Here is a 24,104-nt window from a genome sequence, read left to right on the forward strand (position 1 = left end):
AAATACAGGATACAGTGATGGAAACACTTTCTCTCTCCAACAACTTCGATAGAAAAAGTAGTGCAACCCGCAGTAGCAGTGAGCAATTCTGTCAAAAATATCTTAGATCCATTTTATATTTCCTACAGAATCTATGAATTTCTGGATTTTGCCTTCCACTTGGAAAAGTCCTACTTGGGAGATTTGGAGCTCTGCATAGGGTTCTCTCTGCAAACCTGTGAGAAAGGTTGCCTTTAGGACGTTATTGGTGCAGATGAAAGGAGGAGAGAAAAGGGGAAGGAGCCTCGAGCATGTAGGTGAGGTGGCCATCCGACCACAGTAATTCAGAGTCTCAGTGTTGGCTGCTCAACTTAGATCTGCCTGGGTTTTTTCCCTTAACATCTCCTTATTTTCTTGGTCTGTACCAACTGGTGTCCTTGAGGACACCAAATAGCCTTTGTCTCTGGAATCGCCAGCCTTCTTACATCATTTGTTTTTATTTATTTCCCTTCACCCACTTTTAAGGCCGTTTTGTAATCTGGCAGTGCTATTTGTGCCCATTTTGCCACAGGCTTTGTCTTTTTCTTTCAGAGTTTAAGAGCTAGGAGCACTTGGAACTGGGGACTTTTTTATACTGGAAGACTGAGTCCCAAACTAAAGAGGTAGCCCTACAATGGAACATTTGTGGAGTCTTCACATTCCGTAACATTGTGGTGAAAGGGTTGACAGAGTATTTCATGTGCTCTTTCCTAGAGGTATGGAAAGCTGATGACCAGATGGAGAGGGACCACAGAAACCCAGATGAGCAGGCAAGGCCATTTATAATCTTTAAGAACCAAACCCCAATTGAAGAAAGAGATAATCTCTTTGGAAAAACATTTAATCTTAGCACAGACTTTGTTTCTTTAAGACAAGTACCCTATAAGTATGACTTATATGAAAAAACTTTGAGATATAATTCAGACTTACTTACTAGCGATAGAAGCTATATAAGAAAGAAAGACGACGACTGTAATGGATTTGGAAAAGCACTCCTCTATCTGAAGCAAGAGAAAACCCATACTGGAGTGGAATACTCCGAATATAATAGAAGTGGGAAAGCCTTCAGCCATAAAGAAGGCATTTTTAAACACCAGAAAATCAGAACTTTGGTGCAACCTTTTATCTGTAATTATTGTGACAAGGCATTCTCATTTAAATCACTCCTTATTAGTCATAAGAGAATACATACTGGAGAAAAACCTTATGAATGTAACGTGTGTAAGAAAACCTTCTCCCATAAGGCAAACCTCATTAAACATCAGAGAATTCATACTGGGGAGAAACCCTTTGAATGTCTTGAATGTGGAAAAGCTTTCACCCACCAGTCAAACCTCATTGTACACCAGCGAGCACATATGGAGAAGAAGCCCTACGAATGCAGTGAATGTGGCAAGACCTTTGCCCAGAAATTTGAACTTACTACACACCAGAGGATTCATACTGGAGAACGACCCTATGAGTGTAATGAATGCGCCAAAACCTTCTTCAAGAAATCAAACCTCATTATACACCAGAAAATTCACACAGGGGAGAAACGCTATGAGTGCAGTGAATGTGGAAAATCCTTTATCCAGAACTCACAACTCATTATACATATGAGAACTCATACCGGAGAAAAACCCTATGAATGTACTGAATGCGGCAAAACATTCAGCCAGAGGTCAACTCTTAGATTACATTTGCGAATCCACACAGGAGAGAAACCATATGAATGTTCTGAATGTGGGAAGGCCTTCAGCAGGAAGTCCCGACTCAGTGTCCATCAGAGGGTTCATACCGGGGATAAACCCTGAGACTGCAGCCAGGTTGTACTGTGAGAACCCTTCCAATAGGGAGAAACCTTGCAGAGGTGCTGAAGGAACATGGGAACTCATACTGAGATACAATCTGTCAACCCAAAGTGTGTAAAAATGAGGTCCCCTAAGAACAATATTGTACTGATAGTTAGGTATATGATACCCAACTAAAGAATACATATCAGAATATATCCAATTGTAAATAGACGTACTTGGCTGTATTACAGTGAGTTTTTTAAAATCTTGAATAATTCATTCAATAATGAAATATTCTGGGCAGCAGGCAGCATAAAGGAGCTAGAGACAGTACCCTAGGAGTTCAGTGGTTATGTGCGAGAATATGCCACCAAAAAAAACCCTGTATTTTAGATCTGCACATGTGAATTTAACAGACACTAAGAGTTTGGAATTCTTGTCTTGATAATCAAATTAGGACACATCAAACATGATTTTCCATACTGAACATGTGTTTTTCAGTACCTTTACAATCCTGTCTGCATTCCAAATGAAACACATAACAGATTTCCACAGCATGTAGCATATGTTTTCTCCTCCTCCTTGCTGGCATATATAAGTTGGTATGACCATTGTTATTGAGCTGCCTCTTCAGTCAACAGAAGACAATGTTGTTGAAGTTTTAACCTTTTGGGTTTGCTGAAGATTTCCTAGAAGTATTATTGACATAAATATGCAAGTGTGAGATAATTAAGAGAGACTGAAGAGAGTGAAAGGCAGCAGATGTGGGTTCTATCACTCAGTGTGCACCACGGAATAAATGGGCTGTGTAAAGAATAGCCACACCCATCATGCTCTTGTTATTTTCCACTGGGATATTTACATACAAATGCAAATGCATGTCTTACCAAAATATTGTATAACCCAGAAACTACATGTATTTTTGGGTGTTTCGCTATTTCTCTTAATATTTTATAAATTGTCTTGCAAAAAATAGGATGCATATGTAGTTCAAGTGTTACGTTTCAGAGACTTTAGAGGAAAAATAATTTAAGAAACTGTCAATAAATGTCTTATATTGCTTTTTAAATTTTCCATGTGCTTAGTCCACTTTAGAAATAAATTTTTCCAGAATTCTGTTTAAAGGAGGCATTTCTTCCATGAATTTCACTATCATCAACCAAAAGCATTCCCTTTGGAACCTGACTTAGTGTAAGTTACAACTTTGCTTTAAAGGCTCACAAACACTTCATAAATTAGACTTTAGTGATCTCCCCATATATTATTAACCTTAAAAAAATTCTTATTTTTGCATAACTCAGAGATTCCATTTTAGGCTTGATTTCAAATTCACCAGTTCCTGTCCTTATCCATCACAAATCATGCATTAGAATTGTAAATGGCCACTGTAACTGGCCTTTTTTTCTTTTGTTTTTGAAGATTATTGATGTGCTATGACTGTATATGAATGTGAATGATTTTTCTGAACAAATTTATCAGAATATCCGTAGTTCAGTAAGTCTTTGTCTTTCTAAATTGTCATCTTATCTATAGTAATGGCAAGGAAGCAAGGGAAGAGGTTAACTTCCTACACTGCTGTTAGAAATACAAATTGTGACAACCTCCTTGGAAATAATTGACTGTCTTCTAACGTTAAGAACACACATGCAGTTGGCTCTTGAACAGCACCAGTTTAATATGCCCAGGTCTGCTTATACACGGATTGTTTTCAGTAAATGCTGCAGTCCTGCACAATCCGTGGTTGGTTGAATCTGTAGATGCAGAACCTTGGATACGGAGGACTGACTTTATACTTGGGTTTTCGACTACACTGAAGATCCGTGCCGTTAACCCCTATGTTATTCAAGGGCCAACTGTACTCTTCAACCCAGCAGACTCACTTCTGGGAATCCATCACTAAGAAAAAAAATAACGTGCCAGTACCTAAGACTATGTGTTTATCAATGTATATTGTATTTTTTGGTAAGGACAAAAAAGGAAACAATGTGAATGACCATCAGTAAGGGAATGATTGAATAAACTGTGGTAAAGATATACCACAGCTGGACAGTATTCCATAGGAAAGAGCGTTTAGGGGCAAATGCCACCAAGACAGATGGGGGGAGGGGGGAGAGAAAAAGTGTGTGTGCGTGCCTGTGTGTGTGTGTGTGTGTGTGTGTGTGTGTGTGTGTGTGTACACCAAATTTTGTAAAATAAAAATCTAAAAATGTTGTGTTTATGTGTATTTGTATACGATTTTATGGGCCTGGAGAATAGAATTCTCCAAAGTCAAAAATATAATTAACATTAATTTCAATGGAAAATTTTTCATGCATTCCTTAGTCTCTAACATTTGTTTATTCTGGAATACCAACATAACCCATTTAAGTGGACACAGTTAACTAACATGAGTTAACATAGCATGACATAAAGCAGTTCCCTTACTCTGTACGGTGGCCGGCTGCTGTGTTCTGCTCCAGCTTTCATGGCTGTGTTGTAGTCTTGAGCCTGGGTTCTCAACTAAAACACATATTTGACATTCCTTGTTGACATGATGGAACCTTTAATACAAAAAAAAAAAAAAACTAGTAAACACCATTGTAAAGCAATTATACCCCAATAAAGATGTTAAAAAAAAACACATAATTTTGACAGAAGCATAGAAATAAAAAAAAAAGACTAGTAAAGACAGAAAAACCAATGAAAAACATGCAGGGAATGCCAAGGTTATCATTACTCTAAATTAGCAAATAACAAATGCTTTGAGAAATTTCAGCATAAACACCTTTACAATTAAACAAATGACCATAGGGGTGACTGTCCTTTCATGAGCTGTTTGCTCCCAAGGCCTTAGAAATCCAGATCAGAACTCATAATTTTTTTTTTAAAGTGCCTTGTAATCCTCATATACAGAAGTGGTCTTAGAGGAGGAGACTCCTGAAGATGAGTTCTTATAGCCTGGACATATGACTTTATTTCATCAACCTTACAGCAAGCTAGAAGGCAAGTTGTCATTTCACTGGTGAGGTGCAGGCCAAGAGGCGGGACGGTTTGTACAACAAATTCTACCTGTCCAAAACCCATGCTCACTGTACTTGACCCCGTGACGTCTTCACTCCACTTTTTTTTTTTTTTTTTTTTTGGCTGTGTTGGGTCTTCGTTGCTGCACATGGGCTTTCTCTAGTTGCTGCGAGCGGGGGCTACTCTTGCGGTATACGGGCTTCTCGTTGCAGTGGCTTCTCTTGTTGCGGAGCATGGGCTCTAGGTGCGCAGGCTCAGTGGTTGTGGCTCACAGGCTTAGTTGCTCCGCAGCATGTGGGATCTTCCCGGCCCAGGGCTTGAATCCATGTCCCCTGCATTGACAGGTGGATTCTTAACCACTGCGCCACCAGGGAAGTCCCCACTCCACTGATTTTAATTAGACATTTTCTTTCCATTTCCATAGATATCTTTTTCATAACTAGAGTGCTTAAGTATTTTAACTTTTCCACATTGTTTTATGCTCTATAAATCTAAAGTTGGGAACATCTTGGTATAAAGCCAGTGTGGCTAAATGGAATTGGTGTCACTCTACTGTTGTTAAGTCTCAGGACTAGTCAAATGGGGCATAAGGTGACAGCACCATAGGCAGGAGGCACAAAGCTCGCAAAGACGTGGAAATGTGAGACACTGGGTCCTCCTCAGGAGGTGGGGGCTCTGTGGGGTGCTGCTGGAGGTTTAGTCCCAGCCACCCCTGCTGTCTCCCCTGTCACATTCACTACTCTCGCCCACAGTCCATCTTCATCTCTTCAGCTGAGTGACCTACATAGAGCCCTGTGCCATCCCCAGGCCGTGTGTGGCTCACCCCCTTACCTGATTGTCACAGCAAATCCTGCTGGCCAAAGTGGAGTGGACTCTTGGGACCTGGTCTCCACTCGACAGTCTCGTGACTTCATCCGGTCTGCTCTCTGGTGTCTGGAGAAGGAAGCTCCCATAGCTCATCCTGCTGATCACAGTCAGGGAACCATGGCTGGGATCCCTCTGCTTTATTTTCCAGACCTCAGCTGGATGTTAGTGACCGTCTTCTCCTCAGGTCTTAGCTCTCCTCCTGCCCCCAGAGAGAGGCTGCCCTTCTGCCTCAGACACGCACATTGAATCATTTCATGTGTGACCCATGTTTTCGTAATGTAGAACCCACCTTCCTCGGTAGTATAAGGACTGTCAGAATGTTAAACAAAATGCAACTAACAAGCCAAAACATATAAAAATGTTAGGGACTCGTGTGAAAGAACCCAGAGATGGGTACTGAAGAACCTAAGGGAGCATAAAACCCCATGAGACATCGTGGCAGCAGATGAGGAGACACTCATTCATTCCAAAAAGACACTGTAAGCACCAACAAGGGAGCAGGCACTGTGGGCTCCTGGGGCTATGCTGGTGAACAAGATTATGCTGTGACAGAGGGCTCCAGCCCTTGGGGCATTTACATATGAGCAGCGCATCCCAGGAGCAGACAGACAACCCAGGCAGAGGATAGGTTCCCTGAAGCTGGAAATGCAGGTATGGGCTGGGCCTGTCCCTGTGAGAAAAATGAGAAGCCATAGTAGGGTCTTAAATAAGAAGTAGCATCATCTGCTTTTTAAAAAGTAAATGAGCTTGATACTAACTGGGAGGAGAATTTGGGTAGAGCTGCCCAGAAGCAGAAACCCCCTCTCAGGAAGAGAAGCCTAAGAGATGGCGTTCTGCCAATTCATAGCTCCCATCTGACTGCTTTCAACAAAACTCCTTCAGAGAGTAAGCAGTGTTTCCTCCTGTTACTGACCGTTGGCAATTAGTGAGAAACCATCTTGCAAGGATCCAGGTTCACTTCCTTCCGCCTTCCTAGATCTGTTCCTAGTGTCTTCTGGTGTTTTCCCTATTCCTCCTGCCTCCAGCCTATCCAGACCCCTGAGGATTACCTCTGCCCACCTCAGAACTGTGGAATTCCATGCCCTGAAAAACATTTACAGTAGTTCATGCAGGTTGTTTGGGGGTGGAGCTGACATTAGCACTTTTCCTTTGTCTGGTTGATGCTGAATGTGGGAGGAGGAAGTTATTCTGTGTCCCTGCAGGTCGCTGAGGCCAGTACTGAAAGTGAGAAAACTTGGGGCAGCAGGTGGGGCTTGATACCTCTTAGGGAGATGAAGAGACACCAGGGCTGAGCAGAGACTGCCCCCTGAGATACGGGGAGTCCTGTCACGCGGGAAGTATGCACTTGAAGATGGCAGGAGGCCTGTGGGAATGTGGCCTCAAGATTACTTTGCTCAGAGCAACAGATGGTGTAATGTTGAAAACAAGCCAGGCTTTGTCTGTGATGAGGACCTACGGGCGGGCCTGGCTCTGATCAGCTGATTTGGCTCTTCTGGGTACAAGAGCAGCCTGAAGGGTAGGCACCGGACGGCTGAGCCTGAGTCAGGAAGAGGCAGCTGCGGGTTGCCCTGCTGAGACAAAAACTGTCATCGACAGAGCAGGCCACCTAGAGGAGCAGGTGGAAGAACGTGACCTCAAGGGGGTCAAGCTGGTGGGGATGTCAGTATGGCTCCCCTGTGGCCTCAGGAGGTCAAACAACAGCAATAGCAGCTGCTACCGGACCAGTAGTAGTAGTGGTAATAATAGTGAGACAAGCTGGGACCTGGGACCCTTGGCTGCAGTGCTTGCACCTGGACAAACGTCTCCTGGAGCAACAATACAAAGAAATGATCAGGGACTAAAAACCCTGTGCTCGCACAGTTGGGGCAAATCATGGACAACAAGATACAAAAAGACAAAACCAAACCCAACCCAGCTGCCACTTCTGAAGAGCTGGGAGCAAAAACAGGGTGTCGGGAGCAAAAGCAGGGTCCTGTGCATGCCCCGTGCACTCACCACCACCAGAGGGGGGGGCAGACCAGCTAAGCCACCCCTCCAGTGTGAGAGCCCTGGACACACCCCTACCCTCACCTCATATAAGGAACCAGCTCGCCCCCCCCCCCCTTTATGGAGCGAGAAGGGGAACCTGTTACTTGTTTCGCTCCCTCCTGCTGCGGCAGGGGCCCCAGTAAAGCCTTGCCTGAATTTCTTGTCTGGCCCCTATGGATTGGGGAAGGCCAAGAACCCTGTTCTGTATCAGACTTAGTGGCACCCAATGTGGGGCACTTGTCCCACGTCGTTCCAGGGAGAGGATCTGGGCACCTCCAGGACCACCGAATGCAGCTTCCCTGTGGGTGGCAAGTGGCCACCTGAACCTCTTGTGTCAGCATCACCACATTTGCTAAGTCTGCCTTCCTGGCCCCTGGGGGCCTCAGTGCCCTCATTCAGGCAACGCTTTCCCCTCCCCTTTGTCCCTTTCCTTCTCCTGAAATCTCTCTACTTCTCCTTTCTCCGTCCTCTCCTACTTCTGTCCTGTGGTTCCGAGAGTGGATGTTGGGCAGCTACAGCATCACTCCTCCCAGCTTCTGAGACCTGCTCCTTCTGGCCGGCAGTGGCTCACCTTGATGGGTGACAGGCAGAGGTGGGAGAGGCTCGCCTCACACCGTGCCGACACTGGTCCAGCAGGCTCTTCTTGATGGGAGATTTATGAACGATAGAGGTTCAAACCTCATATTGTGTACTGGCTGGAAGTCCTATCGTCCCAGTATTCCCACCTTTATTACTGTCTCTTTCTCTTTTTCAGTCTTTTCTGTTCCTCCTCCCTTTACTTCTCCATTGATCCTTATACCCGCACTCCCGTCCCCTTTATCCTGAAAACTTCTTGTTTGTGTCTTTAAGTTTTTGTCATTGGTGTCTTTGTTTCATGTAGTTTTGTCTGTCCAGCTGCTCCTGCAAGTCTCTGCTGAAATTGTGGGCACGATGGAGCATTTAAGCCTTAAAATACAAATACAGCCCACATTACCTGAGACTCCAGCCTTGGGTTACTTGGTGGGATTTTAAAGAGCAAAAAAGAAAAGAGAGGCGCTTGCATTTCTCTCCTCTGCCTTTGCAATGTAGCTATTCTGCCTGGCCTCTCAGGAACTACCTGATCCATCTGTAGTCCCCCAGACTGAGGGAAAAAAGAGAGGCCTTTTTAAATTCAAGCGGGAAAACCATGAGGTCTCTGGTTCTGTCTGTCTTTATGTAAGAACTAACTTGTAAATGAGTTGTATTTAATTGGCTTAACAGAAAGTAAGCACTTAAATACATTCTCAGAAATAATTTTTTAAAAACTCACCAGAACACTTTTCAGGTTCATGGGATCTGGGAAATATTCAATATTGAATTAATATCTGGTATTAAAGCTAGCTTAAGTTTGTGGGTTTAATTAATACAGACCTGTCTTTAGAGTCATCAACATTACGTATAATACTTCTATTGTCCTAGGGTTACTGGAAGTAAGTGCACATGGTTATGAAATTTGCCAACAGGGAAAGTAACCTGCTATGATTAAACTTTTAAGTAAATGTAACTGAGATAAGAGCTTTTTGGTAAACTCTATAGGAATAATTATGTTTTGGAAATGTCCATCTAAAATAGTCCCCCCAAATTTTGGTAACTTGAAACTAAATTAAGTTAAATGATAGGAATTCATTGAATATCCAGGCCAATTCAAATAAGAAAAGGGAAAAACTTAAACTCTACCATAACACTGCCTGGCCTTTAAATAAGTTGGGGGGATGGAGAAAAATGGTCTGAAATGGGTCTCTAAATTATAATACCATCTTGCAATTGGATTTTTACTGTTGCAAGATGGGAAAATGGACTGAGGTTCCCTGTGTTCAAGCCTTCATGATCCTTTACCAAAACCCTGCTCTGTGTAGCTCCTATAATCAAAAGCCTGCGGAATCAGAAAGCACTCCTGACATTTCAGACGATCCCCTTTTAACCTTCCCCAGCTCTCAGGGGGGAACCAAGTCTCCCCTTCTTTTCCGGAACCACCTGCCTCTCCGGAGCCACCTACTTCCCCAGATCCCTCTGACCGGTCCCAAACTCCACCTCCCTGTGTCCCTTTATACCCTCCGTTACCCCAGAAAGAAGAGACTAGTCCCCTCTGGGGTAACTTTTAGTGGAACTTCCTATCACCCAGGATCAGGAAAATATGCCCTCTTAGGGAAGCGGCAAACGGTGAAGCGACAATCAGAGTACGTGTGCCCTTCTCTATAACCAATTTAGCCCATTGCAAACAGAGACTGGGCCGATTTTCTGAAGACCCTAGTAAGTTTGCTGGAGGGTTTCAGGCCCTAACTCTGACCTTTGATTTAACTTGGAAGGATGTCCAGATAGTCGTATCCAGCTTGCCAGGGACCAACCCAAACATTTTGGTATGGGTGGGGAGACAGTCCCAAATCAGGAGCCCTGCTGGAATTATAATTCCCAGGATGGAACAGAAACCAGGAAGCAAATGATGATGCATTGTGTATTAGAAGGGATGAGAAAGTATATCAAAAAGCCAATTAACTATGAAAAGGTTAAAGGAGTGACCCAAGAAGGCAAAGAAAATCCAGCTCTCTTTCAGGGACAGCTTGTGGAGGCTTTTAGAACACTTACTGATCCATCTACTCCCGAGGGCCAGTTCCTACTTGGACAACTTTTTATCAGCCAGTCTGCCCCCGGCAAAAGCTCCAAACGTTACAATTAGGCGCGCAAACCCTGATGCCCAACTCCTAGAGGTGGCCTTCGGGGTACTTCATAATTGAGACCAAGCTGAGAAGGAATAGAGAACTTAGTGTGAAAACAGGCAGACCAGGGCTCCTGCTAAACCAATGGCCATAGCTGTCAGCCACGCCTTATGACCTCAGGGCAACCCAAGGGGGCCAAGGAAGTTTAACCATCCACCTGGAGACAAAACCAGCAAGGGGAAATGCTTCAAATGGAAGTCAACCGACCACTGGGCCCAAAACTGCCAAAAAGAGCCCCTGGTCCATGCCCAGTCTGCAAACGAACAGCTCTTTGGAAATGGGACTGTCCCCCAGTTCCGAAGGGGAAGGGAGGTTCCCGCTCCCGAGATGGCCGTGCTAGACGACTGAGGAGGCCCAGGGACTCTGGCGGCTCCCTTTCATGAGACGTCTGTCTCTGTCGAGCAGCCCCAGGTGGTCCTTGACATGGCAGGTAAGAAAACCAGTTTTATAATTGATACAGGAGCCACTTACTCTGTCTTGATCTCTCATGTTGGGCCTCTTTCCTCCGTAAGCTGTACAGTGACTGGTGTCGATGGAAAGCCTCACGCCTGTTATTTTACTAGGCCTCTCACTTGCCAATTTGAACAGCATTTAATTTCACATGTCTTTTAAGTTGTGCCTGAGTGTCCTACCCCACTAGTGGAAAGAGACTTTCTAGGCTCCCTTGGAGCCATATGACGATTAGGAGGCGCTGAGCAGCCCCTTTTCTTGACTCGAAGACAAACCAGCTGGAAGAACAAAGCCCTATTCCCAGCCATATTCTACACAGAGTAAACCCTGCAGTTTGGGACAAAGGAATCCCTAAGAAGGCTATAAACGTCCAACCTGTAAAAATCAGCCTTAAGCCAGAAGTCACTTATCCTCACGAGACAGTATCCCATAAAGTTGAAGCAAGAAAGGGTTTGCAGCCGCTCAGAGATAAATTCCTACAGCATGGCCTCTTAGTGCCCTGGTCTCTGTGCATTACCCCTCTTTTGCCAGTTGTTAAGCCAAATGGGGAATATCCAATGGTACAAGACCTTAGAGCAGTAAATGATGTAGGGATCCCTATACATCCCCTTATGGCTAATCCTTATATTAGCCCAGATTCCTGGAGATGCCAAATGGTTTACTGTCCTTGACCTCAAGGATGGATTCTTTTGCATCACAGCTCATCCCTCATCTCAGTATCTGTGCCTTTGAGTGGACTAACCCCCACTCAGGCCAAATGCAACAATATACCTGGACAGTATTGCCTCAGGCGTTTCAAGACAGCCCACTTGTTTGCCCAGGCCCTAGGAAAAGAACTAAGGGAAATACACCTAAAAGAAGGGGCTGTCCTACAGTATGTAGATGACATATTAATACGTAGCTCCACCGTGGAGGCCTCAGATCAGAATACCATTGAAGTCCTTAATTTCCTTGGGGCCCGGGGCTGCAGGATCTCCCAGAAAAAAGCACAAATCTCAAAGCAACAAGTTAGGGCTTCCCTGGTGGCGCAGTGGTTGGGAATCTGCCTGCCAACGCAGGGGACATGGGTTCGAGCCCTGGTCTAGGAAGATCCCACATGCCGCGGAGCAACTAAGCCCGTGAGCCACAACTACTGAGCCTGCACGTCTGGAGCCTGTGCTCCGCAACGGGAGAGGCCACAACAGTGAGAGGCCCGCATACCACAAAAAAAAAAAAAAAAAAAAAATCTGGGATATATTATAAACCCTGGAAGTAGACAGTTGTCTCCAGATAGAAAGCAAGTTATATTAGGCCTCAGTGCCCCAAAGACAAAAAAAAAAAAGAACAAAAACTTCGTACTTTCTTAGGCATGGCAGGATTTTGCAGAATTTGAATTCCAGGATTCTGACTAATGGCTAAGCCTCTGTATAAAGCCACGAAAGGCCCAGAAACAGAAGCATTACTTTGGGGAACAAGACAAGGCTTTTAATAATATCAAACCGGCCCAGCTGAAAATCAGGGGACAGCTCTGGGGGTCCTTGTACAAAAGCTAGGAGAAGTTCCTCAGCCTAGGCTATTTTTCCAAACACCCAGATTCCATGGCCTGAGGCTGGCCTGGCTGCCTCCAGGTGGCAACTGCCACTGCTTTATCAGTGGAAGAAGCTGACAAGCTTACCTTTGGACAGCCACTGGAAGTCCAGACCCCTCACCAAGGACAAGGGATTCTGGAGATGAAAGGCCACCATTGGTTAACTGGAGGTTGCCTTACTAAGTACTGGGCTTTACTCCTTGACTCCCCGGAGGTAACCTCAAAACGTGCCACATCCTTAACCCGGCTACCCTGATGCCCACTGAAAGCCCAAAACTAACACATTCCTGCCTCGAAAACTGTGCCCAGGTTTATGCCTGTAGGCCCGATTTAACAGACCAGGCCATAGAAAACCCTGAGGGAGAATGGTTTACTAATGGCAGTAGTTTGTTAAAGATGGAGTCAGGAGGGCAGATTATGCTATTGTGAGCGCTCATAGTGTTATAGAAGCAAAACCTTTGCTCCCTAACAAGCCCAGAGGGCTGAGCTAATAGCCCTAACTTGAGCCTTAATGTTAGGGAAAGAAAAAGTATAAATATATACACAGGCTCAAAATACGCCTGCCTTGTTTTACACGCCCATGATATCTGGAAAGAAAAAGGACTTTTAAATGCAAAAAATTCCCCTGTAAAATACGGGGCTGAGATTTTACATCTCACAGAAACGGTTCAAAAACCAAAACAAGGGCTTCCCTGGTGGCGCAGTGGTTGAGAGTCCGCCTGCCGATGCAGGGGACACGGGTTCGTGCCCCGGTCCGGGAAGTTCCCACATGCTGCGGAGCGGCTGGGCCCGTGAGCCATGGCCGCTGAGCCTGCGCGTCCGGAGCCTGTGCTCCGCAACGGGAGAGGCCACAACAGTGAGAGGACCGCGTACCGCAAAAAGAAAGAAAAAAAAAAAAATAACTGCATGCATGTGCAGCTGGGGCAAATTATGGACAAAAGATACAAAAAGACAAAAAAGAAAACAAAACCCAACTGCCACTTCTGAAGAGCTGGGAGCAAAAACAGGGTGTTGGGAGCAAAAGCAGAGTACTGCACATGCCCCCTGCACTCACCACCACCAAATGGGTGGGCAAAACACCTAAGCCACCCCTCCGGCCTGACCCCTGGACACACCCCACCCTCACCCCACATAGAACCAGCTCGCCCCCAATCAGGGAGTGAGCAAGGGAACCTGTTACTAGTTTTCGCTGCCCCCTGCTGCAGCCGGGGCCCCAATAAAGCCTTGCCTGAATTTCTTGTCTGGCCTCTAGTCAATTTCTATTGATTAGGGAAGGCTAAGAACCCTGGTTGGTATCAATAATAACAACAGCACTGTTGTTATTGATGACGGTACAAAGATATTTCCTTGCTTATTCTGCTCTTGAAAGCATACTATCTGCTTTATATGTGTTAACTCGTTCAACAGTCAAATAACCCATGACACCCATGACACAAATTGTTTATTCTTGTTTATAGAGGAAACTGAGGTTCAGAGAGGCTAAGGAATTTGCTCAAGTTACATGACATGATACAACACTAAGACTATGAAAAGTTCAGGTATATTGTAATCTAGTGCAACCACTGAAAAAGTTATGGAAAGAAGTATATCTAAAAAGCTAACAGATAAATTAAAATGGAACTCTTAAGAACATTTTTAACCCAAAAAGAAGGCAAGAAAGAAGAAAGGAACAAACAGGGGGGGAGGCACAAACAAAACAAGTAGTATGATGGTAGACCTAAAGTTCAATCATATTAATGAAAGGCAGAAATTGTCTAATGGATAAAAAAAAAAGCAAGGCCAAACTATATGTTCTATAAAAATCATGCTTTTAATGTAAAGACAGATGGAAAAGTAAGTGGATGGAAAAAATATTTCACAACTAGTAAACACAAGAAGCTTGGAGGGTACTATTACTATCAGATAAAACAGACTTCAGAATAGAGTATTACTAAAGGGTAATCATAATGGGGTTAATTCGGGGAGACAAACATGTATGTGCCTAGTAACAGAGCTTCCAAATAGACAAAGCAAAAATGGACACATTAAAAAAAAATGGATACATTTAAAGAAAGACAATAAAGATGTAGAAAAAAAAAAAAGACAAACGCACAAGCATAGTTGAAGATTTTAACGTCTTCTCTCAGCAATTGATAGAATTAGACAAAAATTCAATCAAGATATATAAAATATGAACACCACTATTAACCACCTTGATCTGACATTGATAGAACATTTCACCAGGACTTCCCTGGCAGTCCAGTGGTTAACACTCCACACTCCCAGTGTATGGGACACGGGTTTGATCCCTGGTTAGGGAACTAAGATCCCACACACCACACAGCACAGCCAAAAAAACAAAAAAATTTTTTTCACTAATAGCTGTGGAATATACATTCTTTACAAACGCACATAGCACATTCAACAGAATAGATGTATGCTGGGCCATACAAGTCTTTTTTAGAAGGATTGAAATCGTACAGAGTGTTCGTACAGAATTAGAAATCGGTAACAAGATAACTGTAGTATAAGCACCCGACTGCTGAATCTTTTAAATTGTAATGCGGGTGCCTGGCTTAAGCTTTTGACCACTGAGGCATCCATCTGAAAGACAGGTATCCCAAGTAACAGGAGACCCTACCTGTGACCACTGAGTCGGTGGGTCATGCCTGGACCATGTGTCCTGACCCAGACAAGTGAAATGGCACCAATGGCACCATGAAAGGGGTAATACAGTGGAGGCGTGGGGTCTCTGTGTCACCACTTGACTCACTGCTAGGGCTCTTCCTCCCCTGACCCAATGGGATATATCATGGGTCCAATCCCTGGTGCAATGTTGCTAAAAAATTAATAGACCAATATGAACATCCTAAACGTCTGGTGCCAGCTTCTGCTAAGAACCCTGCAGAGGTGCACCGGCTCCTTGATAAACTCAGAACCTGCAACAAGCATCCTGTACTACTGCACACCGGCACGCCAGGCTCTTATGTTCCGCTCCAGAGGCCGAGCAGCTGTTCCCAGAGACCCTGTGAGTACTGCGCTAGGGGAAGCAGACCCCAGCCCAGCGAGGTCCGCTGGGGCACCCTGGAGAGGAGAGCAGCCGCTTACAAAGCGGGCTCACAGGGACGTCATCCACAAACATCCAGCAACAACGCATAAGATTAAGGTAACAGGAGAGAATCACAAAGTAGAAAGAGAGCAGAAACTATACCTTAACTGAAATTCAAACCTTCCTGAAAGATTTTGGGAGACAGGATCAGGATGGCAGAGGAGTAGGACAGGAAGCTCACCTTCTCCCACAGAAACGTTAAAAATACACCTACAAGTGGAACAGTTCACACAGAACATCTACTGAACACCAACAGAAGACCTCAGACTTCCAAAAGGGCAAGAAAACCTCCACATAACCAGACAAAAGAAAAAGAAGCTGGGATGGGGCCAGTGCCCAAGGGAGGGAGCTGTGAAGGAGGAAAGGTTCCCACCTCCTGGGCAGCCTCCTCACTGCAGGGAGATCAGCCTGGACGGAGGGGGAGCTTTGGAGCCTAGAAGGAGAGTGCAGCAACTGGTTTGCAGAAGGCAAAGTGGAGAATAACCTGCACAGAAGGTCAGCACCACTGCCCTGCGCTCCCCACCCTGAGACCCCCGTCTGTTGGTGCAGGTGAGGGCTGGGGGCTGACGTATAGGCTTCAGAGGTCAAACCCAGGGAGAGGACTGGGGTTGGCTGCCCAGGGACAGCCTGAAGAGGCTGGACTGTGGCAACTGAGGGTGTACTCAGAAGAAGCCTGGGCCCACCAGAGAGGCAAGGTACCATTACTGGGGGCACATGAAGAGAGGGGCAGGACCACCATAAGAGCTTCTTTCCTATGAGCCCTCCCACACAACAGGACACTGCCTACAGGAGCTTCGGGGGTGAGTGCAAGTTGATGCCACCATCGTGGGCTGCAGAGGTGGGCACAGGCCACTGCTACAAGACCCCTGATCAGGTACCAAGCACTGCCCCTGCTGTCCCCGGAGTGTGCAGACAGCAGCTGCACATACAAGACCTGTGAGCAGGCAGCAAGGCCTGCCCCCACCATCCTGGGAGTGCGCAAGGGCCGCTGCACCTGCATACCCCATATCAAGAAGATAACAGCCAGCACACACTGAGGAACTAAAAGCAGCCCCTCGATTTCAGAAAAGATGGCAGAGTAGAAGGACTTGAGCTCACCTCCCCTCATGAAAACACTCAAATCACAGCTAACTGCTGAACAACCATCTACAAAAAAGACTGGAACCTACCAAAAAAGATATTTTACATTCAAAGAGGAAGCCACAACGAGACAGTAGGAGGGACACTTTAGCAACATAATCAAATCCCACACCTGCAGGAAGGGTGACCCACAAACTGGAAAATATTTATATCGCAGAGGTTCTCCCACAAGAGTGAGAGTTCTGAGCCCCACAGTAGGCTCCCCAGCCTAAGGTCTGGCATCAGGAGGAGTAACCCCCAGAGCATTTGGCTTTGAAGGCCAGCAGGGCTTGAGTGTAGGAGCTCCACAGGACTAGGGGAAACAGAGACTCCACTCTTAGAGGGAGCACACAAGCTTACACATACACTGGGATCCAGCACAGAAGCCTGGGCTGGACCTACCTAAGAGTCTTGGAGGGTCTCCTGGGGAGGGGGAGGTTGGCTGTGGTTCACAGTGGGGGCAAGGACACTGGTGGCAGAGAGGCCCCAGAGAAAACTGATTGGTGTGAGCTCTTCCAGAGGTCGCCATTTTGGCATCAAGAGTTGGCCCTACCCAACAGTCTACAGGCTCCAGTGCTGGAACACCTCTGGCCAAACAACCAGCAGGATAGGAACACAGCCCCACCCATCAGCAGACAGGCTGCCTAAAGCTGTTCTGAGCTCACAGCCACCTCTAAACACACCTCTTGACATGGCCCTGCACATGAGATGGACAAGACCCAGTCCACCCACCAGTGAGCAGGCACCAGTACCTCCCATCAGGAAGCCTGCACAAGCCTCAGGACCAACCTCACCCACCAGGGGGTGGACTCAAGAAACAAGAGGAGCTACAATCCTGCAGTCAGAGGAAAGGAGACCACAAACACAGAAAGTTAGACAAAAGGAGACTGCAGACAAATATATTCCAGACAAAGGAACAAGATAAAAACCCACAAGAACAACTAAATGAAGTGGACATAGGCAACTTACCTGAAAAAGAATTTAGAGTAACGATAGTAAAGATGATGCAAGATCTCAGAAAAAGAATGGAGGCACAAGAAATGTTTAACAAAGAGCTAGAAGATTTAAGGAACACACAAACAGAAATTAACAGTATAATAACTGGAATGAAAAATACACTAGAAGGAATCAATAGCAGAATAATTGCAGAAGAATGAATAAGTGAGCTGGAAGACAGAATGGTGGAAATCACTGCCATGGAACAGAATAAAGAAAAAAGAATGAAAAGAAATGAGGACAGTCTCAGAGACCTCTGGGACAATATTAAATGCACCAACATTGGCATTATAGGGGTCCCAGAAGGAGAGAGAGACAGAGGGCCTAAGAAAATATTTGAAGAGATTATAGCTGAAAAATTCCCTAACATGAGAAACGAAACATTCACTCAAGTCCAGGAAGTGCAGAGAGTCCCAGGCAGGATAAACCCAAGGAGGAACACGTCAAGACACATATTAATCAAACTGACAAAAATTAAAGACAGAGAGAAAATATTAAAACAACCAATGGATCACTGAAGAAATCAAAGAGGAAATCAGAAAATATCTAGAGACAAATGAACATAAAAACACAATGATCCAAAACCTATAGGATGCAGCAAAAGCAGTTCTAAGAGGGAAGACTATAGCAATACAATCTTACCTCAGGAAACAAGAAAAATCTCACAAAAACAACCTAAACTTACACCTAAATCAACTAGAGAAAGAAGAACAAACAAAACCCAAAGTTACTAGAAGAAAAGAAATCAAAAAGGTCAGAGCAGAAATAAATGAAATAGAGACAAAGAAAACGACAGAAAAGATCAATGAAACTAAAAGCTGGTTCTTTGAAAAGATAAACAAAATTGATAAATCTGTAGCCAGACTCATCAAGATAAAAAGGGAGAGGGCTCAAATCAATAAAATTAGAAATGAAAAAGGAAAACTTACAACGGACACCACAGAAATACAAAGGGTCATAACAGACTACTACAGATAACTATATGCCAATAAAGTGGACAACCTAGAAGAAATGGACAAATTCTTAGAAAGGTACAACCTTCCAACACTGAACCAGGAAGAAATAGAAAATATGAACAGACCAATCACAAGTACTGAAATTGAAATAGTGATTTTAAAACACCCAATAAACAAAAGTCCAGGACCAGATGGCTTCACAGGTGAATTCTATCAAACATTTAGAGAAGAGTTAACATCTATCCTTCTGAAACTCTTCCAAAAAACTGCAGTGAAAGTACACTCCCAAACTCATTCTATGAGGCCACCATCACCCTGATACTGAAACCAGACAAAGATACAACAAAAAAAGAAAATTACAGGTCAATATCAATGATGAACATATACACAAAAATCCTCAACAAAATAGTAGCAAACAAAATCCAACAATACACTAAAAGGATAATACACCATGATCAAGTGGGATTTATCCCAAAGATGCAAGAATTCTTCCATATCCACAAATCAATCAGTGTGATACACTAAATTAAAAAACTGAAGAATAAAAACTATATGATGATCTCGAGGTGCAGAAAAAGCTTTTGACAAAATTCAACACTCATTTATGATAAAAACTTTCCAGAAAGTGGGCATAGAGGGAATATACCTCAACATAATAGAGGCCATATGACAAACACACAGCTAACATCATTCTCAATGGTGAAAAACTGAAAGCATTTCCTCTAAGATCAAGAACAAGACAAGATGTCCACTATCACCACTTTTATTCAACATCATTTTGGAAGCCCTAGCCATGGCAATAGGAGAAGAAAAAGAAATAAAAGCAACCCAGGTCTGTTTTTCTGCAGACTTACAAAGAGGTTTATGTGGGCCCACAGTGAGATGGCAGCGGTTTACAGACCAAGAAACAAAGCCTCAAATGAAACGCCAAGTACTCCTTGGTGTGAGCCCTCCCAGAGTCTGCCATTAGCCCCACCCATCAGCAGTCAAGCAGATTAAAGTTTTACTGAGCTCTGCCCACCAGAGCAATAGCCAGCTCTACCCACCACCAGTCCCTCCCATCAGGACACTTACACAAGCCTCTTAGATAGCCTCATCCATCAGAGGGCAGACAGCAGAAGCAAGCAGAACTACAATCCTGCAGCCTGTGGAACAAAAAGCACATTCACAGAAAGACAGACAAGATGAAAAGGCGGAGGGCTATGTACCAGATGAAGAAACAAGATAAAACCCCAGAGAAACAATTAAATGAAGTGAAGATAGGCAACCTTCCAGAAAAATAATTCAGAATAATGATAGTGAAGATGATCCAGGACCTCGGAAAAAGAATGGAGGCAAAGTTCAAGAAGATGCAAGAAATGTTTAACAAAGACCTAGAAGAATTAAACAACAAACAAACAGAGATGAATACAATAACTGAAATGAAAACTACACTAGAAGGAATCAGTAGCAGAATAACTGAGGCAGAAGAACAGATAAGTGACCTGGAAGACAGAATGGTGGAATTCACTGCTGCGAAACCGAATAAAGAAAAAAGAATGAAAAGAAATGAAGACAGCCTAAGAGACCTCTGGGACAACATTAAACATAACAGCATTCACATTATAGGAGTCCCAGAAGGAGAAGAGAGAGAGAAAGGACCAGAGAAAATATTTGAAGAGATTATAGTCGAAAACTTCCCTAACATGGGAAAGGAAATAGCCACCCAAGTACAGGAAACACAGAGAGGCCCATATAGGATAAACCCAAGGAGAAACAAGCCGAGACACATAGTAATCAAACTGGCAAAACTTAAAGAAAAATTATTGAAAGCAACAAGGGAAAAATGACAAATAACATACAAGGGAACTCCCATAAGGTTAACAGCTGATTTCTCAGCAGAAACTCTACAAGCCAGAAGGGAGTGGCATGATATACGTAAAGTGATGAAAGGGAAGAACCTAAAACCAAGATTACTCTACCCGGCAAGGATTTCATTCAGATTAGATTGAGAAATCAAAAGCTTTACAGACAAGCAAAAGCTAAGAGAATTCAGCATCACCAAACCAGCTTTACAACAAATGCTAAAGGAACTTCTCTAAGTGGGAAACACAAGAGAAGAAAAGGACCTACAAAAACAAACCCAAAACAATTAAGAAAATAGTCATAGAAATATACATATCAATAATTACCTTAAACGTGAATGAATTAAATGCTCCAACCAAAAGACACAGGCTTGCTGAATGGATACAAAAACAAGACCTATCTATATGCTGTCTACAAGAGACCCACTTCAGACCCAGGAACACATACAGACTGAAAGTGAGGGGATGGAAAAAGATGTTCCATGCAAATGGAAATCAAAACAAAGCTGGAGTAGCAATATTCATATCAGATAAAATAGACTTTAAAATAAAGACTGTTACAAGAGACACAGAAGGACACTACACAATGATCAAGGGATCGATCCAAGAAAAAGATATAACAATTATAAATATATATGCACCCAACATAGGAGCACCTCAATACATAAGGCAACTGCTAACAGCTATGAAAGAGGAAATCAACAGTAACACAATAATAGTGGGGGACTTTAACACCTCACTTACACCAATGGACAGATCATCCAAATTGAAAATAAATAAGGAAACAGAAGCTTTAAATGACACAATACACCAGATATATTTAATTGATATTTATAGGACATTCCTTCCAGAACCAGCAGATTACATATTCTTCTCAAGTGTGCATGGAACATTCTCCAGGATAGATTACATCTTGGGTCACAAATCAAGCCACAGTAAATTTAAGAAAACTGAAACCATATCAAGTATCTTTTCTGACCAAAACGCTATGAGATTACAAATGAATTACAGGGAAAAAAACGTAAAAAAACACAAACACATGGAGGCTAAACGTTACTAAATAACCAAGAGATCACTGAAGAAATCAAAGAGGAAATCAAAAAATACCTAGAGACAAATGACAATGAAAACACAACGATCCCAAACTTATGGGATGCAGCAAAAGCAGTTCTAAGAGGGATGTTTATAGCTATACAAGCCTACCTCAAGAAACAAGAAAAATCTCAAATAAACAATCTAACCTTACACCTAGAAGAACTACAGAAAGAAGAACAAACAAAACCAAAGTTAGCAGAAGGAAAGAAATCATAAAAATCAGAGCAGAAATAAATGAAATAGAAACAAAGAAAACAACAGCAAAGATCAATAAAACTAAAAGCTGGTTCTTTGAGAAGATAAACAAAATTGATACACCATTAGCCAGACTCATCAAGAAAAAGAGGGAGAGGACTCAAATCAATAAAATTAGAAATGAAAAAGGAGAAGTTACAACAGACCCCGCAGAAATACAAAGCATTCTAAAAGACTACTACAAGCAACTCTATGCCAATAAAATGGACAACCTGGAAGAAATGGGCAAACTCTTAGAAAGGTGTAAGCTTCCAAGACTGAACCAGGAAGAAATAGAAGATATGAACAGACCAATCACAAGTAATGAAATTGAAACTGTGATTAAAAATCTTCCAACAAGCAAAAGTCCAGGACCAGATGGCTTCACAGGTGAATTCTATCAAACATTTAGAGGAGAGCTAACACCTATCCTTCTCAGACTCTTCCAAAAGATTGCAGAGGAAGGAACACTTCCAAACTCATTCTACAAAAGGCCACCATCACCCTGATACAAAAACAAGACAAAGATACGACAAAAAAAGAAAATTACAGACCAATATCACTGATGAATATAGATGCAAAAATCCTCAACAGAATACTAGCAAACAGAATCCAACAACACTTTAAAAGGATCATACACCATGATCAAGTGGGATTTATCCCAGGGATGCAAGGATTCTTCAATATATGCAAATAAATCAATGGGATAAACCATATTAACAAATTGAAGAGTAAAACCATGTGATCATCTCAATAGATGCAGAAAAAGCTTTTGACAAAATTCAACACCCATTTATGATAAAAACTCTCCAGAAAGTGGGCATAGAGGGAAACTACCTCAACATAATAAAGGCCATATACGACAAACCCACATCAAACATCATTCTCAATGGTGAAAAACTGAAAGTATTTCCTCTAAGATCAGGAACAAGACAAGGATGTCCACTCTCACCACTATTATTCAACATAGTTTTGGAAGTCCTAGCCATGGCAATCAGAGAAGGAAAAGAAATAAAAGGAATACAAATTGGAAAAGAAGACGTAAAACTGTCACTGTTTGCCGATGACATGATACTATACATAGAAAATCCTAAAGATGCTACCAGAAAATGACTAGAGTTCATCAATGAATCTGATAAAGTTGCAGGGTACAAAATGAATACACAGAAGTTTGTTGCATTCCAATACACCACCAACAAAAGATCAGAAAAGTTAAGGAAACGATTCCATTTACCATCTCATCAAAAAGAATAAAATACCTAGAAATAAACCTATCTAAGGAGGCAAAAGACCTGTACTCTGAAAACTATAAGATGCTAATGAAAGAAATCAAAGATGACAGAAACAGACGTAGACATAGAACTTGTTCTTGGATTAGAAGAATCAATATTGTCAAATTGACTATATTACACAAAGCAATCTACAGATTCAACGCAATCCCTATCAAATTACCAATGGCATTTTTTACAGAATTAGAACAGAAAATTTTACAATTTGTATGGAAACAAAAGACCCTGAATAGCGAAAGCAATCTTGAGAAAGAAAAACAGAGCTGAAGGAATCAGGCTGCCTGACTTGAGACATTACTACAAAGCTATAGTAATCAAACCAGTATGGTACTGGCACAAAAACAAATATAAATCAATGGAACAGGATAGGAACTCCAGATAAACCCATGCACCTATGGTCAACTAATCTATGACAAAGGAGGCAAGAATATACAATGGACAAAATACAGGCTCTTCAATAAGTGGCGCTGGGAAAGCTGGACAGCTACATGTAAAAGAATGAAATTAGAACACTCCCTAACACCATACACAAAAACAAACTCAAAGTTGATTAAAGACCTAAACGTAAGGCCAGATACTATGAAACTCTTATAGGAAAACATAGGCAGAACACTCTCTGACATAAATCACAGCAATACTTTTTTAGATCCACCTCCTAGAGGAATGAAAATAAAAACAACAATAAACAAATGGGACCTAATTAAACTTAAAACTTTTGCACAGGGATTTCCCTGGTGGTCCAGTGGCTAAGACTTTGCACTCCCAATGCAGGGGGCCCAGGTTCAATCCCTGGCCAGGGAACTAGATCCTACATGCCCCAACTAAGAGTTTGCATGCTGCAACTAAAGATCCTGCATGCCTCAAGCAAAAGTTCCTCATGCCGCAACTAAAAAGATCCCGCATGCTGCAACTGAAAAGATCCTGCATGCCGCAACTAAAAAGATCCTGCATGCTGCAACTAAAAAGATCCTGCATGCCGCAACTAAAAGATCCCACATGCAGCAACAAAGATCTTCCTGTGTGCTGCAACTAAGACCCAGAGCAGC

At 43.2% G+C, this 24,104-nt stretch overlaps 1 protein-coding gene and 1 non-coding gene across 2 annotated transcripts in view; both read left to right on the plus strand.

Annotated features, from left to right (window-relative positions):
- Positions 1-1,814, plus strand: part of ZFP1 (ZFP1 zinc finger protein) — a 36,067-nt gene extending 34,253 nt beyond the window's left edge. Inside the window, exon 4 of the mRNA XM_065899266.1 lies at positions 733-1,814. Within this exon, the coding sequence (XP_065755338.1) occupies positions 733-1,814 (1,082 nt within the window). The remainder of the gene's footprint in view (positions 1-732) is intronic.
- A 21,972-nt stretch (positions 1,815-23,786) lies between these two features.
- On the plus strand, positions 23,787-23,859 carry TRNAG-CCC (transfer RNA glycine (anticodon CCC)). The gene has a single exon. It is a non-coding gene; the product is annotated as a tRNA-Gly (tRNA).
- The last annotated feature ends 245 nt before the right edge of the window (positions 23,860-24,104 follow it).

This window comes from Phocoena phocoena, chromosome 20 (genome assembly GCF_963924675.1).
Source record: "Phocoena phocoena chromosome 20, mPhoPho1.1, whole genome shotgun sequence".
Taxonomy (NCBI): Eukaryota; Metazoa; Chordata; class Mammalia; order Artiodactyla; family Phocoenidae; genus Phocoena; species Phocoena phocoena.